The following is a 15,568-nucleotide window of genomic DNA, read 5'->3' as shown; positions in this document are numbered from 1 at the left end:
GAAACTCTACTTTAGAGCATCTACACTCACAGGGAGTAGAAAAGATCAGGGGAATGTGAGAACAAAAGCTGGAGGAAGAAAATCAGGTGAGAAAAGGAAAAGAGGAAAAGTGACAGGGAGACGAGGATGATGGAATGTCCTGTGGTAGAACTTTGGGGTGGATCAGCCCTTCTCAGTTGTGGATCAAAGACAGCTGGGGCTCCGGGGGTCCTGGTGGACTGATGGAAAGTGTCAGGAAGGGGGAGACAGACTTAGACTGTCACAGCGGGTGTCACCAAGGTGGCCGAGACAGAAGTCACTTTATGGATGGTGTTCACCAGCGTGTTGGCTCTCCTGATAGGATCTTAGGGTGCACAGGCCAGACGAGTGAAAGAAAGAGAATGGCGCACTGGGAATGAGATCAAAGGGAGCGGACTCTCTTCCCTTTATTTATTGGATTTTGACTTTCTCTCCATGGCGCTAGTTTTATGGATTACATACTGATAAAGATTGTGAGTTGCGCTACATTTTATTTTCGGCCCTGATTCTTTTAGTTAAACACTCGTTGCACCAATACGTGTTGTTGTGTCCTCACTCCTGAGTCCGTCCTCGCTTATGAATATCGATGTCCTGGGACACAGAAGATTCAGGCTGTGGGCACCCGGAGCATCACGGTGGTTTATTTTTGGTAATTAGGCCTCAGGGGCTCCTGGAAGGCCTGCTTTGGGGGCAAAGCCTGGTATGAAATTTATGAGCCCGGCCTATCAAATCAAACTCACATTGGACTGCACACGGGTGCCCCGATTCATTTCTGGTGGTCTGAACTTCTTTCATTTTCCAGCCTTACTTATTCCAATTCAGGGTTGGAAGATTACACTTTTACTATAACAATTTTTCCTTAAACACCTAAAGAACTTCAACAAAGTCAATGAACTCTGAAACTTCATTATATAACAGATTATGAAGGGAAGATGTTTTAAAATGGAGTTGAATATTTAAATGTACCCCACTGTGAGTGTGACTAGGACTGTGAATTTTCTCTGTGATGGTCTGCTACCCCCTCACTCAGGTTTGGCTCCAGTCTTGTACCAAGTGCCTCTGGGTATCTGTGGCCCTGAATTAGACTGAAGAGGCTTGAGCAGGTTTTCACACACAATACACACACGAGACAGCAGACTAGATGACCTTTACAAGTGTTTCATATTTAGATACACACAAGATCAATTTATGTCTCCGTGTGTACAAATCCAAGATCCTAAACTTAAACGATCCACTAGATGTCCAGAAGAGGGCTCCAAAGTGCTGTAAGACTGATGTATCCACTCCCTCAGTTTTGTCCCAAGCTCAGAGCTCCGTTCTGAAACGCAGTGATGTTTTGGCCATTCGCCGCATGTACTCCTCCTTGAACCTTTTATTCTGAGCCACAGTGAAGTGGTTCTTCCAGTCTCCCACTTGGCCTAAATGAACAATTAAGGAACAGTAACAATGGTTGGGTAGTGAGACCACCAACCCCCCCCCCCCAGATTGAGACGGGAGACAGCAGACTTGAGCTGCACGGACCTTTCCTCATGAAGGGTGAGATGCTCACATCCACAATACAGGTGGGCATTCTGCTGTAGTTAGTCATGGGGTTGTCCTTCATCATGTCGAAGGAGGTGTGCTTCACGATTTCCTGAATTGTGCCTTTATCCAGTGTGTGACCCAGAAAACGTGCCACCCTCTCCACTTCCCGTGTTGGGTCCTGAAATATTGGCACATCATCAAGGACACCCACCTGATACCCTGGTGCATAGAGACAACTTTCCAACTTAGAGATGAGGGCTCACCTGCAAGATGTCCTCGTAAAAGACATAGAGGATCTGTTGCTTTTCCCTGATGTCCCACCAGCCTGTCACGTGATCAAACCAGGAGCCCCACGCCACTTATAAGAAGAAGAAAAGAGAAGATAGTGGAGGTGATGCCACTAGCATCAAAGATGATTTAAATCAACAGACCTGATCATCTAGCTTCACCGGGCAGGTTCAGGACTCAGCTGGCATAAAATGTAACTTGCTGAAGGTACTCAGCAGTCCATGGAGACAGAAGAAAACGTTTACAGAGAAGCAGATGTATTGACTGATGCCAGAAGGAGAAATTGTGCGTCTGTTCTTGAGTTCTCAAATGAAAAATGACTCTATGACTCCACAGGTCAGGGTGCCTTCCCAAGACCACAAGCTTAGAAATTCACCATTAAGAACAGAGAGATGAGAGGTTTGAGTCTTGGAACCCTGGGATGGGAGAAGCTGCCATCAGTATGAAGAAGCAGCAGAAGAAGGAGGGGAGAATGACTCCATGGATCCTGTCTATGCCATTGACCGTCAAGAACAGAGAGAGACGAGAGGTCAGAGTGGACACACTCACCATTTCCTGACAGAAAGCTCTCAAAGAAGTCATCCCAGGTCCCTGCATGTGGGAGGGGAGGAGCGATCTTGTGGAAGAAGAAATACGAAACAAGGACATCCTTGGCATTCCGGGCAACATAGATCACCTGGGATAAAATATAATAAATAAAAGTGATGTGTCATCTTAGTCCACAGAATGACGAGTGTTTTGTGGGTCTCAGTGTGGTGATATACAGAGCTCAAAATAAAAAACATTCCTAAACATTCAAAAGGATGTTATATTGCTATAATATCAGAATTATGCTCTGCTACATACGACTCCAGCTCACTTCCCTTATTTTTGATCCTTCTAGCATTAAGTCGTTATTTTTAACGTGTTACTCCTTCTACATTTAAATGTTGGGTTAGAATTTACATTGCTACCCATTTTTATTTCTACACCATTGTTTGCTCCTCCATGTACAGATCTAAACCTGGCCTGTCCTAAACCCCTAATCCCCCCAATCCTCGACTAGCCTACTTATATGCCTCCCCAATACATTGGTGCCCCTCCAGCTCAGATGTAACCCGTCACGGTCTAACAGGTCCCATCTGTTCCAAAAGGAGTCCCAATGCCCCATAAACCTGTACCCTTCTACCCTGCACCAAGATTTAAGCCATGCGTTAAGCCTTTTAATCTCCTCAGTCTTACCTGCACTGGCGCGTGGTACAGGTAGAACTTTCGGAGAAGACCAGCTTGTCAGTTCTGCTCCTCAGCTTGGCACCTAACTCTGAATTTGGATTGCAGATCTGACAGACTACCCTTACGTATGTCATTTGTTCCAACATGGACAATGACAACTGGATCAACCCCTGCTCTGGCCAAGAGCCTATCCACCCTTCCAGGGAGGTCCCCCACCTGTACACCCAGAAGGCAACACACCGCGCGAGACTCTGGAGCACACCTGCGCTTCAATCCCCCTAATGATCGAATCCCCCCACTATCACTACCTCTCTCTTTCTGGGAACTGGTTTTGGGGTGGGCCATTAGGGCTCCTCATCCCTGCCTACCACCTCAGAATCATCAGCGACACCATCCAACTTCTAATTCTGGGGTTGATGCCCCTGGACAGGCCTTGTGACTATGACCCACCTATTTCTACCGGTCTGGTCTGGAATCTCCTCCCGTGCCACCTTTGGGGGTGCACACGATCTCTCTAAAGGACACCTGGGCCAAGTCCGCCAATTCTCTATTACAATGCAGGCCAGTTCAGAGACCCTGAGCTCGAGGTGCTTGGATCAGCTGGCCCTCATAGACAACTGGCTCCTCTGAGCTGTCATCTAAAAAGTCCAACATCCAACAGGACTTGCATTGCACTGGCCTCATTATTAAAATTTGATTTATGATTAGTAAAACTGTCTTAACTTTTTTTTCTCTTAAAATTTAATTATTTGCCTTAAATGGTTACACTAAGATCTGCTGGAGCTACTTGACATCTTCTGTCCCCTTAAGCTCCTGTACTGTTGTCCCTCTCAACTGCCTGCTCTTTGCTCTTCTAGGACATTAACTTTACATTTCTCTGTCTCTTCTCCTGACTTTGCACTCCCCTTGTGCCTGATGGGGGTCTTAGCGATGGCCGCTGACCTGCGCACCCCTTTACTGCTCTAAAGTCAGCGGCGGCCTTTTTTGTCTTTTCCTTTAAGCGAAGGAGTTGCCGTTACGATGACGCGGTGATTTGCTTACGGACACCCATATCAGTTCACTTACAGACACCTTCTACCCTGCCTCCTCGATGCCAGTTCAAATACAGATAACAACAACAACTAAAGGAACTTTTCCAAGCACACCTCTACACCCCCAGCTATTTTTGCTCTTGTTCGGGAGAAAAAAAAAAAAAAAAAAAAAAAGCAAAGAAACCCTTTTAAGAACTTTAAAAATTCCCCACACGGTTCCTTAATGGCAACCAAAACCCAAGTTTAAGAGCAAAACGCATTTTTATTATTTAACTTTCACACTACAGAAAACACCAAAAACTCTCAGGAGCCTCTCATGTGTGCAAAGTACACGTCAGCACACCTCAAGTGGAAAAAAGGCAACATGGGAAACCATCTGAGCAGGACCTAATGACTTAGCACAAGGCTGAGGCCTCTCTGGCCTGTTGGCCGATTGTAGCCCTTAACGACATGAATGGGTAAAGAAGACAGAGATGTGAGAGGAAGTCATGAGTTAAACATCACACTCCTGGGGTTAAGATGGCTTTGGTGGAGCAGGTCAAGTGGAGTGGAGCGGGATGATGATGAGGATGATGACGCCCCTGAGCTTACCTTGCACCCTTTGTCCCAGAAGGACTGTGGCACTATTTGGAATGGGAGATGAGTTTTCACAAGTCGAGGAGATGGCATGTCCTTCAGAAGGTCCACACCTGAAGAGACACCAAAACAAAAAGAGACATAGGGAGTCTCTATGGAGTCCACGGTTGTCCACTTGGGTTGGCATAGAGAGACTTACCTGCAGAAACAGTGCCCATGCTGCTCCGTTCTAGAAATGGGGTGCGCTCGTAGTTGGGGACAGTTTTGATTTTATGTGTGATGCCACCTTGGCGAATGCTGTCCACGATTTCAATTATTAAGCTGGTACCTTGGTGAAGAGTTAAAAAGACACAAAAATGTTTAGAACCTGCAGGTGACTTCTGTGTGACATAACAGTTCACTTTTATGATTCTGCCCAAGCTGTTTCTCAACTGCGTGTCACTGTCACTCACCTGCCTTGGGGTAGGTGGCTATTAAAATGTCATCTGCTTCGGCCTGGAACTTTTCTACCCTGCCAAAGATTTCATGCATGGATGAGATGAGTGGAACACCTTTGACATCACAAAGTCTCTGACGCTCACTTGATGTGGTTGGGTTTGAGGGTCCTGAACTGTAGGCTTCATGACGAGGAGCACCAAGTGAGTTGGACATCATGCTGGGGAGACACAAAATGGCAGCACGAATGTGTAGACCTGAGACCCACTCATAGTCCAGTGGGACAAACTGTGCAGCCACATATCTGCTGATCAACAGCCAGTTTACACGTCGACAGCCACAGGACCTCCTCTTTAGGGACAAACAAGGGGACAACAGATAAGTGTTACAGGAGGTTCAGCTTACACACAAAAGTAAATGGTGCCTGTCTGGAGTGAGCACCAGCCCTATGTGAACACATCCATCGCGCACATGTGGCAGCTTGAGGGGCTCAGTGAGTCAGTGATGAATCCAACGCCTGGTGGTCCGTAGTCACGCGTCTCGGGTCAGGCAGGCAGAGTGGCTCGATGGCTAAGATGGGGTGAATTTAACTGATAGAGAATGGCCTTGGCCAGCTGATGTGACCAGGAGGTTCTCGTCACGCGATGGTGTGCTGATGACTGATAACCGCGGTCATGTGTGCCTCGAGGGCAACGCATTTGACTACTCACACACACACACTCGGGGTGTGCCTCGTTGACTGAATATGGTGGCCCAGCCCTCTGTTCATGGCTTGCTTCGCTCACCATCAGTGCACAATGGAATTTTTTGTTAAATAATAATAATAATAAATAATAATAATAATAATAATCACATTTTCTACAATACTTCACACAGGGAGGTACCAAGACACAAACTCACAATCTCTGCTTCAAGATGGCTGACTAGCATTGTGCCATCTGCATGGCCTGTCAACTGCTAATGCACAACTCAAGCAGCACTGTTCTTAGTGGAGCACATGTGAATTCATTAAAAAATAAATAAATACATGATATACGTTAAACTGGCATGAGTATCATTATTGTATTCTCCTAATGAAGACGAAACAAATGATATATAGATGTACTCGTATAGTATATGATGAACAGTATTGAAGAAAAAGAACATTGCATGAAAATGTTGCACGATTTACCTAATCTATCTATCTATCTAGATATCGAGATATACAGTACCTAAGAAATAATACAAAGAGTACACAACACGTGTTTCACCCTGATTGGGGCTCAAACCTCAGACGTCTGTGCCCGAGACGTTGTGCCATGGCTGCTGGTGTGCTCACTGGATGGATTGAAGAGTGGAGTAGGACATGCATAGGTCTGAACTGCAATCTGATATTTGGGTGGCTCTGTACCACAATGACACAATTTGGTGTAGTTGGCAGGATTACAAACATATTACACATACAGAGAGAGAGAGAGAGAGAGAATACACTAAAAGGAAAGATTTAGATATGAAAGGCACTACAGCAGAGATATGAAAAATGCTATCTAGCAGACAGATGTTAAAAGGCACAATATGCTAGACAGAGACAAAGCAAAAGGCAATAGAAGGCATTCTATCATATAGAGAAGGCTTAATTTACTAAATACATAATAATACTAATACATTATTTACTAGGTAGAGAGACTGCTAAAAATAAAAGGCACTATATAAGAGATGAATTCTGGCCTTTCCACTTTGTTAAGGGGTATCCCTAGAGGTCTCAGGGTGGGCCAGCGCTATAAGTGACACACATTTCAGCTATTTAAACATTGTCACGGGGGATTTCTGAGGTTGCCTAGTGTGTTGATGTGACTTTTGCAGGGGCCACAGAGATGGTGTACAGGGCCTTTCCACAGACACACCAGCACTGTTGAAGCAGAGGTAAGGCGTCACCAGTTTGTAAAGTCACACCTAATTAGAGGTCCATCCATCCATTATCCAACCCGCTATATCCTAACTACAGGGTCACGGGGGTCTGCTGGAGCCAATCCCAGCCAACACAGGGTGCAAGGCAGGAAACAAACCCCAGGCAGGATGCCAGCCCACCACAGGGCACACACCAAGCATATACTAGAGACAATTTAGGATCGCCAATGCACCTCACCTGCCTGTCTTTGGACTGTGGGAGGAAACCCACGCCAACACGGGGAGAACATGCAAACTAGAGGACCAGGGAAGCGAACCCATGTCTCCTAACTGGGAGGCACTACCCACTGCGCCACCATGCCACCCGGCGCTGCTTATACCACCCCACCTATAACACACACACACACTAAACCCGTCAAGAGTTTTACAACACTCCCATTTTTTTAGTTTTTCTTGATATTTAAGAAGCTCAGGTCCCGTGAATAACATGAAAGAAATTAGTGAGCAAACTCCCAGAAGGCACCGCTGTGCGTCGCCGCTGCAGGGGTGAGGAGGCCATGAAATTACGAGTTCAAATGGGAAATGAAAAAGCCCCAAGGAAAGAAGAAAGCAAAAATATTAAAATGCTGAAACGACGACGGCGATGTTTTACTCGCATTAATCAACGAAATGCAAATCCTAAATAACCCACAAGTGTTTAAAGAAGACAACAAGTACTTTTACAAAATATTAGATATTTTTCAGAAATTGGGAAATAACCAACCAGTAAAGACCGCAGACAAAAACAATCATTCCATACTTTTATTAAGCTGATGTTAACTGAGAGCCGTTTGGTTTCGTTGGCCTCCTGAACGACACGACTGAAGGAAGTTTAAACGCCGCGACGGAGCCCAGCCGTACAGCAGAGAGTCAGCGAGGACGTGCAGGGTGTCCTGCAGAGCTACGACAGTGCGGCTGAGTGACACGGGCGGAACTTTACTTGTGTCCAGGGGGAGATTTGGCTTTTTAAAGAAGCTCTACAAAGAAATAAATACATAAATAGGTAGACAGATAACTAAATACACGCAGACACACACGGGTGCAGCGTCTGTCTTGGCCACCGCTAATTTCTTCAGGAAACTCTTCTGTCTACCGCAATTCCAGTCTTTGATTTGTGATTATTTAGAACTTGAAGGCTTCATCAGAGCGGACTGGGGTGGCCCCCTTTGTGAACTGAAGATGATTTTGTCGGAGTTATTGGTGGGCAGCGTTGGTGAATCTAGCATGTTAGAGCCAAGTGTTGAAATACATTATCCTGTAAGGCCGATCATTTAGGCAGCCCACCACGATGCAGTACATGACCCACTATCATCATCGAACAGGAACACACCACCCTCCAGTGCCATCCAGTGCCAGCCTGTAACCCAGACCCAGAAACAGTGCTCTATAGCAGGGATCACCAACTCCGGTCCTGGAGGACCACCGTGCCGCCTTAATAAGAGGTTTAAATGTCAATTAGAAGCCCCACGCTCATAGAGCCGTCCTGTTGATTACCGATTTGACTTCCACATCAGTACCATGTAAGCCAGAAACAGAAGCAGAAACTCCGGGCTGGACGCTATGGCCTCACCGGGACGCCAGCGCAGTGCAAACGGACTCTGAACAGCGAGCTGCACTGTAAGCATCAAACGCGAGCCGCAAGTAGTAACGGGTTTACAGCGCAAAAAAATAAAAATGAAAATAACAAAGTTTTGGACTTACCATCGGTTTGTTTGTTTGTTTCTTGTTAATTAATTGCTTGATTGATTGATTGATTTATTAATGAATTAATGTTTTTACTATTATTTTTCTTCCCCAGATGTTCACTTCAGCTACGAGCCACGCGCGTTGTTTTCCACATTTAACGGCCGGTGTTTTAAAGGTGGCGCCGAAGGCAAGTGCGATTGCAGATGTGTGGGAATGTTCATTTTGGTACTAGTGGATGTGCTCCGTAGCTTGTTTCTTTTTTTTTTTGCTATGTATTATTATATATTCATTAAAAAGTTATTTAGTGTTCAAATATATTTCTTTTATTGGTTGATAGTTTGTTTATGTTTCAGGTGTGACATTCCCCCTGCAGGACCGAAATGGTATCTCCCTGTGAGTGGGCAAGTTGCCCGAGGAAATTGAGACAAATCCAATGTGATCCTGTAAGTGCGGTTGGGCTGAGGGTCTCGAGAGGTGAGAGTTTTACGATCGATCGGACAGACTTGATCGACCAGGGCTTCTCAAACTCGGTCCGGTGGGACCCACTGGGGCTGCAGGTTTTTGTTCCAACCAGCTTCTGTTTTTAACTGGACTCCTGAGCTAATTAAGTGAACTGTTATTTCCCAGATTGTGTGTTTTGGGACCAATATAGAAATTAGAAAACTAAGTTTGGTTAAAAAAAATAATAAAATGTATTAAGTAGTTATGGGAATACTGTATCTTTTTTTCTTTTAACAATATTTTCATTTTCATTCTATTTTTCCAGGTTTTCTGATTGTTTGATTAATCCATTATTTACTAATTGGTCGATCTGACGCTAAAGTAGTTGCAGCCTTTCATGCTTCAGTGTTGTTTGCCTGGCTGTCTTCTCTTCTCGTTTTTAATTGTCAGTATGAAGATACAACGAAGACGGAGAAAGAGAGCAAAATAGAATGAAATCAACAAAAGAGAGGTAAGCATTTACATCTATAGCAAAAAATAGAAAGATTTGTCTTCTAAATGTAAAAATCATGACGCTTTTCTGAATGTAGAATATCAGAAGAGCAAAACAAAACCGCTAATTAAATGAGATCGCTGCTGTCAGTTGTTGTCACCGATTATGAGTCTGGCTGGAAGAAAAACCTGCAGCCATAAGTGGTCTCCGCAGGACCGAGTTTGAGGACCCCCGTGACAGAAAGAGGGGGTTGCGAGGTGCGCCAGACGTAGGAGTGTCTGGTGGCTGAGCAGTTGGCCGCTGTTAAGGTGCGGCTTGAGCCATAAACGGCTTTTGAGACTTTTTATCCAAGTAGTTGCATTTACGGCATGGACAGAAGCAGAGGCGAGTTTTTTTTTTTGCTTCTCATACCCATTCCTTAACTGAAAGTAAATATCTGGTTAAGAGTGTTTTGTTTTACGCACTCTATTTGTTTTTCTTTGCACTCTCACAGTAAGAAGTTTTAATTCTGGACTACATTTTTTCCGTTTAGTGCAAAGGTTTACACAAACAACTGTTTTTGCTGTTGTGGAATTGTTGTGGTGTGAAATTTTGTACATCAGTTGATAAAAATTGTGTCTTTACAGTGATCCCTCGCTATATCGCGCTTCGCCTTTCGTGGCTTCACTCCATCGCGGATTTTATATGTAAGCATATTTAAATATATATCGCGGATTTTTCGCTGCTTCGCGGGTTTCTGCGGACAATGGGTCTTTTAATTTCTGGTACATGCTTCCTCAGTTGGTTTGCCCAGTTGATTTCATACAAGGGACGCTATTGGCAGATGGCCGAGAAACTACCCAACTTACTTTCTCTCTCTCTCGCGCTGATGTAGGGGGGTGTGAGCAGGGGGGCTGTGTGCAGCTGCTTCCTGAAGGACATGCTGCACGGAGCTTCGCATACTTAAAAGCTCAAAGGGCACGTATTGATTTTTTATCTCTCTCTCTCTCTCTCTCTCTCTCTGCTCCTGACGGAGGGGGTGTGAGCTGCCGCCTTCAACAGCTTTGTACCGGCGGTGCTTCGCATACTTAAAAGCCAAAAAGCCCTATTGATTTTTTTTTTGACTGCTTGCTTTGCACTCCTTTGAAAAGGAAGATATGTTTGCATTCTTTTAATGGTGAGACAGAACTGTCATCTCTGTCTTGTCAAGGAGCACAGTTTAAACTTTTGAAAAAGAGACAAATGTTTGTTTGCAGTGTTTGAATAACGTTCCTGTCTCTCTACAACCTCCTGTGTTTCTGCGCAAATCTGTGACCCAAGCATGACAATATAAAAATAACCATATAAACATATGGTTTCTACTTCGCGGATTTTCCTATTTCGCGGGTGGCTCTGGAACGCAACCCCCGCGATGGAGGAGGGATTACTGTATTTGTAAGTTCAAAGCAATGTATACATTTAGTGTTTCATTGGTAAGAAGCTTTCGTGTTTGAAGTCCCGTCCCCCCCACCACCAGTGGCCTCGTATATAAACGCTGCGTACCCCTAAAAATGTTCAGCACGCCCGTTTCCACCCAATCTCGGCGTAAAGCCACGCCCATTCACACGTCAGCTCAATGCATTGCGAGCGGACAGTTCGGCTCGGCTCTGCGAACTGGCGGCCCCCAGCGTCAAAGCAGTGCTACTGTTCCTGTGTCGTTTCCCTTAATTTATTTGATTCACATCCCTAACGCAACTTTACCAAACACACTGGATTAACCGCATATCGTTGATAAATGTAAGGTAGCCGATTGTAATCAATTTGTTAAAAACATAATGGTGCACAGAATGACCAAACTATTCCACTGCCATGGCTGCTTTAGAGGAGTTGGAACAGCGCATGATGATGCCGACTGGCTTGTTAGTCGTTTTAGATTTCCCAGAGCTCCCCTCTTGGAGTTGTGTGCTGAGCTGGCGCCGTTCTACGTGTTCTACCTGTGAGTTCTGTCCACTCTCTGGTTTTTAGCCGCAAGGAGCTTTTCAATGTGAACTTACTGACCGATCGGGTATTTCACAAACATCACCGGGTCGCGTCATGCCAGCGGTATAGGATGGTATTATCCGCTTGCCATCCAGACAGAAGATTTGTTTGAACTGCAAAACGTAAAAGCGGAATACGCAGCAACATCTGGTTTTCCAAATGTAATCGGATTGGTCAACTGCAGGACCACTGCTAAGGCAACGGCGCTGGACAAGTGACGTCAACTAGGAATGAATGAGCTGCCACTACATCACACATCGCTGGAGGTTCTTTGTCCAACTAGTGCAGCAAAAGGCAAACAGTAACTTTAAGGGCAGAGAGTCGCCAGAAAAGAGCCTTTTAAATGGCAGAGAATCGATCTGTTGAGGTGCTCGGCGCCAACGCTACACTATAAAGGCAGAGCCGGACTGTCGTTTACAATCGGCGGGGGCTTCCCCGGTGGCCTGGCCTGGCATTCAGTGAAATAAACTAATGGTGATATTATATAATGCTTTTATACTGGAAAACAGGCAGGCGTTATTGATCTGTAGTGGGTACAAACCCACCCTTTGGGGTCTCTTTTCTGGTTACTTATTTTTGTTAAGTTTTGACTTCGCGTGCGTCTCGCGCTCTGACAGTTAAACAGGAGCGCAGTGACGTCTGGTGCTTCTGTGATTAAACTTATATATAAGGAGATTGTTTAAAATATACTTATATTTGGATGTTGTATGGGTGTTGGTATTTGTTACTGTGTGTTTGGTTTTCTTTTTGTTTCAAATTTTAATGAAGTGTAGCTTATGGTCACATTTTTAACGTTTTTTTCCCTTTTCCCTTCAGAGTGACCGAAAAGGTAACACGAAATGTTTTATTTTTCTATTAATGAAAGAAGTATGCAGTTTGAACGATTTGTGTGTTTTAAATGTGCCTGTTGTTCTTTAATTCATGATAAGCTTGAACGTATTCGACTTTATTTTAATATTTTAAAGTGCGTCTCTCGCACTCTGACAGTTGTACCTTGGCGCTATGGTGACACGGTGACTGAATAGGCGACGTGATTTTTTTTTCCCCCCATGAAACAATAAAACGATCATCATTTCAACTGTGGCGGTTCATACACAACGCAAAAGAATAGTGCGGGGAGACCGGTGTTCGTGTAGTGACGCTACCGTTATTTAGAAAGAATTTGAAAAGGTGGAGCGGAGAGGGAACGGGAAAGAGAGAAAAAAATCTTAAAAAAGAGGCAGAAAGACGCACTAAAATAAAAGATTTGTTCACCAAGGGGTCCGAAAAGTAGCGTTCCTGCTGGTGAAAATTGCAAAATATGAGCGGACATTCAAAATTAACGAACTGGAAACCTATAATTTTCTTAACACTTGCAACAGTGAATTGTAAAGTCATCTTTACCAATTGTGGTAGTGAGTGTTGTGTGCAACAATAGATTTCGTTAACATCAATTTATCTCTGTTGTCGGTTGTTTTCATTTTAATGGTATGCACTGCACATGAACAGTTAAACTCCGCACTGATGCCGTATGGAGAATGCAGACTGGATAAAGGCAGAGTCTGCTTCAAGTTCTCATGTCACGCATCTGTTTCTGTTCAGTAATGAAGGACTGCTCACGTTATACTAAACCAGTAACGGCGCATGCGCTACTAGAACGCTAACGCGCAGTGAGTACTCTTGACTTCTAGTTCTCATCCTCTCTCTTTCTCTGTACGTTTACCATTTGTTTGCTCAGAGGTTGATGCGCTTGTTCCTTCCTGAGCTGCTCCTCTTCTCTCCACCCTAGCAGCCTGCTTTTTCTCTTTTGTCGGCATCTTTTCACATTAAAACTGATTAAGTTGTGTTGCAATTACTTAGTACGTTTTTCTTTAATTTTTCACTTAGGTCTTCAATCTGCCTCATGAATGATTTAAGATATGAAGCAGTAGAGGAAGTGACGGCGAAGGTGTTGGGGATGAGAATGGCGCCCGTAAGCATGCGCCACACAGCCAAAAGTTGATTCTGCAATAAAATAAAAATTAAAATGAGGAATAGCCTTGGCGGTCAATCGTCACCCCGAAAGCAGATAGTAGATGTCATGTAGTATATGTGGAGCAAATTTCAGGTCAATTGTTCAATTGTTTTGCGAGGTGATTTAAAATCCTGGACAGACAAACGGACAGCTGCGGTACATAAAGATTAATTTTGCATGTGGCCTTTAACGTTTCCTTCAACAATAGCAGCAACGCCGTGTGAAGAATGCAAAGTGACCAGAAACAGTCAGATTTTCACAAAATGCATACCTGCATAAAATGTTAAAGATACAGTTTAGGCTAAAACTGTCTTTATTTATATATAATGTTAATGTTTAAAGAATGAACAAATGCACAGAGTAAACACGTTTTTGATGATATAAACTAATGAATAAATAAAACTATTGGTGCCTGTGCCCTCTCAGCATTGGTTCAGTATCTTATTTTTATTACATTTAATAGAATACGTACAAATGTTGTGCATTGTCAATAGAAAAGTATTTTACATATCAAGTTTTTCTGGGCCTCTAAGAGTGACCTGCTTTACTTCTTTCGTTATTTTCATAGCCTACTTTAAAAAATTCAAAGACCTAATGGTGTGTGTGTGTGTGTGTGTGTGTGTTTTTTGAGTCTGTGGCCTGACAAAGGCGCATTCAGAGAATGAATTTAGTTACGTAAATAGAAAGCATTTCCACTCTTCATGTGCTGCTGTACAGTCCACAGAGCGGGTGTCACATCGGACAGCGTTACAACTTCATTTGAATGTAATCAGCCGAATGTAAAGACAGGTAGTCAGATGCAGCATTTATTTTGTAACCAATTCATTTAATTTGTATTCAGTATGCACAGTACACCCTTATATTTTAAGTTAATTGGCCACATCTCTTATAGCAGCCTGTGACTCCAAAACACAACCGGAGGGTGTCCTGGGGGTTTCTGAGGCAGAGGTGTGTGTGTGTGTGTGTGTGTGTGTGAGTAGCATCTACGGGTGGATTCGCGTGCTCCACATGGAGGTCAGCTATTGACTGAAACAGAATTAACAGACGGTGGGCTGCGACTCGCTTTTCATATCGACTTTGATAACCGACCACTTTTTTTATTTTTATTTCTGGCACTTCACGACTTTCTGGAGTTGGACTTTGGAGTGTCTCCACCTCTCTGTATCACTCCATCAGTTTTTAATTGTTGTTGATACCACTGCTGTAGCCACCCAATAGTACGTTTTTCTTTGCCTCCGCTTCGTATTCACTGAAATTCTTTTTTTTTTTTTTTTCCATTGTCTTTTAACAAAGCACTGAAGAAAAGCGGCTACTCATGTTGATTTGCATATTAAAATGTGTGAAGTTCTGGGAGGACTCGGGGCTGTAGGTGTGTGCACGTGTTCAGTCTCCCGTTCATTGATTTGTAAACGGGATGTGCGTGTTTCTTGGTGTACTCACAGATTTTTGCATGCGTATGCACATTGACACTTTTGTCCGTACGCCATGTTTTACTGTGAATTCTATGCATGGCATTTTACATGAGGGCCCTGGACTTTAGGACCGACTGAGGAGTTTTTTGTCGGGGGGGGTGGGGGGTTTGTGTCCCTAAAACCAGTTTGGCAAGGGATTCTCTAAGCTTCACTCAACAAATGGTTTTTGGGGGCAGGTGTGAAAATACGCTGCTAACTGGGGTACGATGTCATACCAGAATTCTGTTGTCTAAAGTTGGATATTTGATTTTGAACTGGAAGCCATTCTATTCCATGATGCCTTATTGGTGTAAGGATTTGGAAAGAAAATGTATAAATGTGCTTGCTTCACCCAAACGTCCTCACACCATGGTCTGAAAAGAAGACCCCACTGAGAAGCACAACTCCTCAGCCGTATTGACACAGGCATGTGGCCTGTTCTGACTAAAAAGGAGGACTTCACTGGAGACAGTGTGTGTGCCTCCTGAAACTCCAC

General features: G+C 44.1%; 1 protein-coding gene across 4 annotated transcripts in view; it reads right to left on the bottom strand.

The window, feature by feature from the left end:
- Window positions 1-1,322: 1,322 nt before the first annotated feature.
- LOC114661632 (sulfotransferase 1C2-like) overlaps window positions 1,323-15,568 on the bottom strand; it is a 56,486-nt gene continuing 42,240 nt past the window's right edge. For 2 of the 4 annotated variants that reach the window (XM_051934763.1, XM_051934767.1), the window contains exon 8: window positions 1,323-1,436. In XM_051934763.1, the coding sequence (XP_051790723.1) occupies window positions 1,324-1,436 (113 nt within the window). In that variant the 3' untranslated portion in view covers window position 1,323. Of the gene's footprint in view, window positions 1,437-1,539; window positions 1,721-1,805; window positions 1,901-2,379; window positions 2,507-15,568 lie in introns of all 4 variants that reach the window. The other 2 variants (XM_051934768.1, XM_051934764.1) reach the window with 2 other exon arrangements.

This window comes from Erpetoichthys calabaricus, chromosome 12 (genome assembly GCF_900747795.2).
Source record: "Erpetoichthys calabaricus chromosome 12, fErpCal1.3, whole genome shotgun sequence".
In the NCBI taxonomy this organism is placed as follows: Eukaryota; Metazoa; Chordata; class Cladistia; order Polypteriformes; family Polypteridae; genus Erpetoichthys; species Erpetoichthys calabaricus.
Note: the sequence above shows the minus strand (reverse complement) of the source record. Positions and strands in the feature narration are given on the sequence as shown.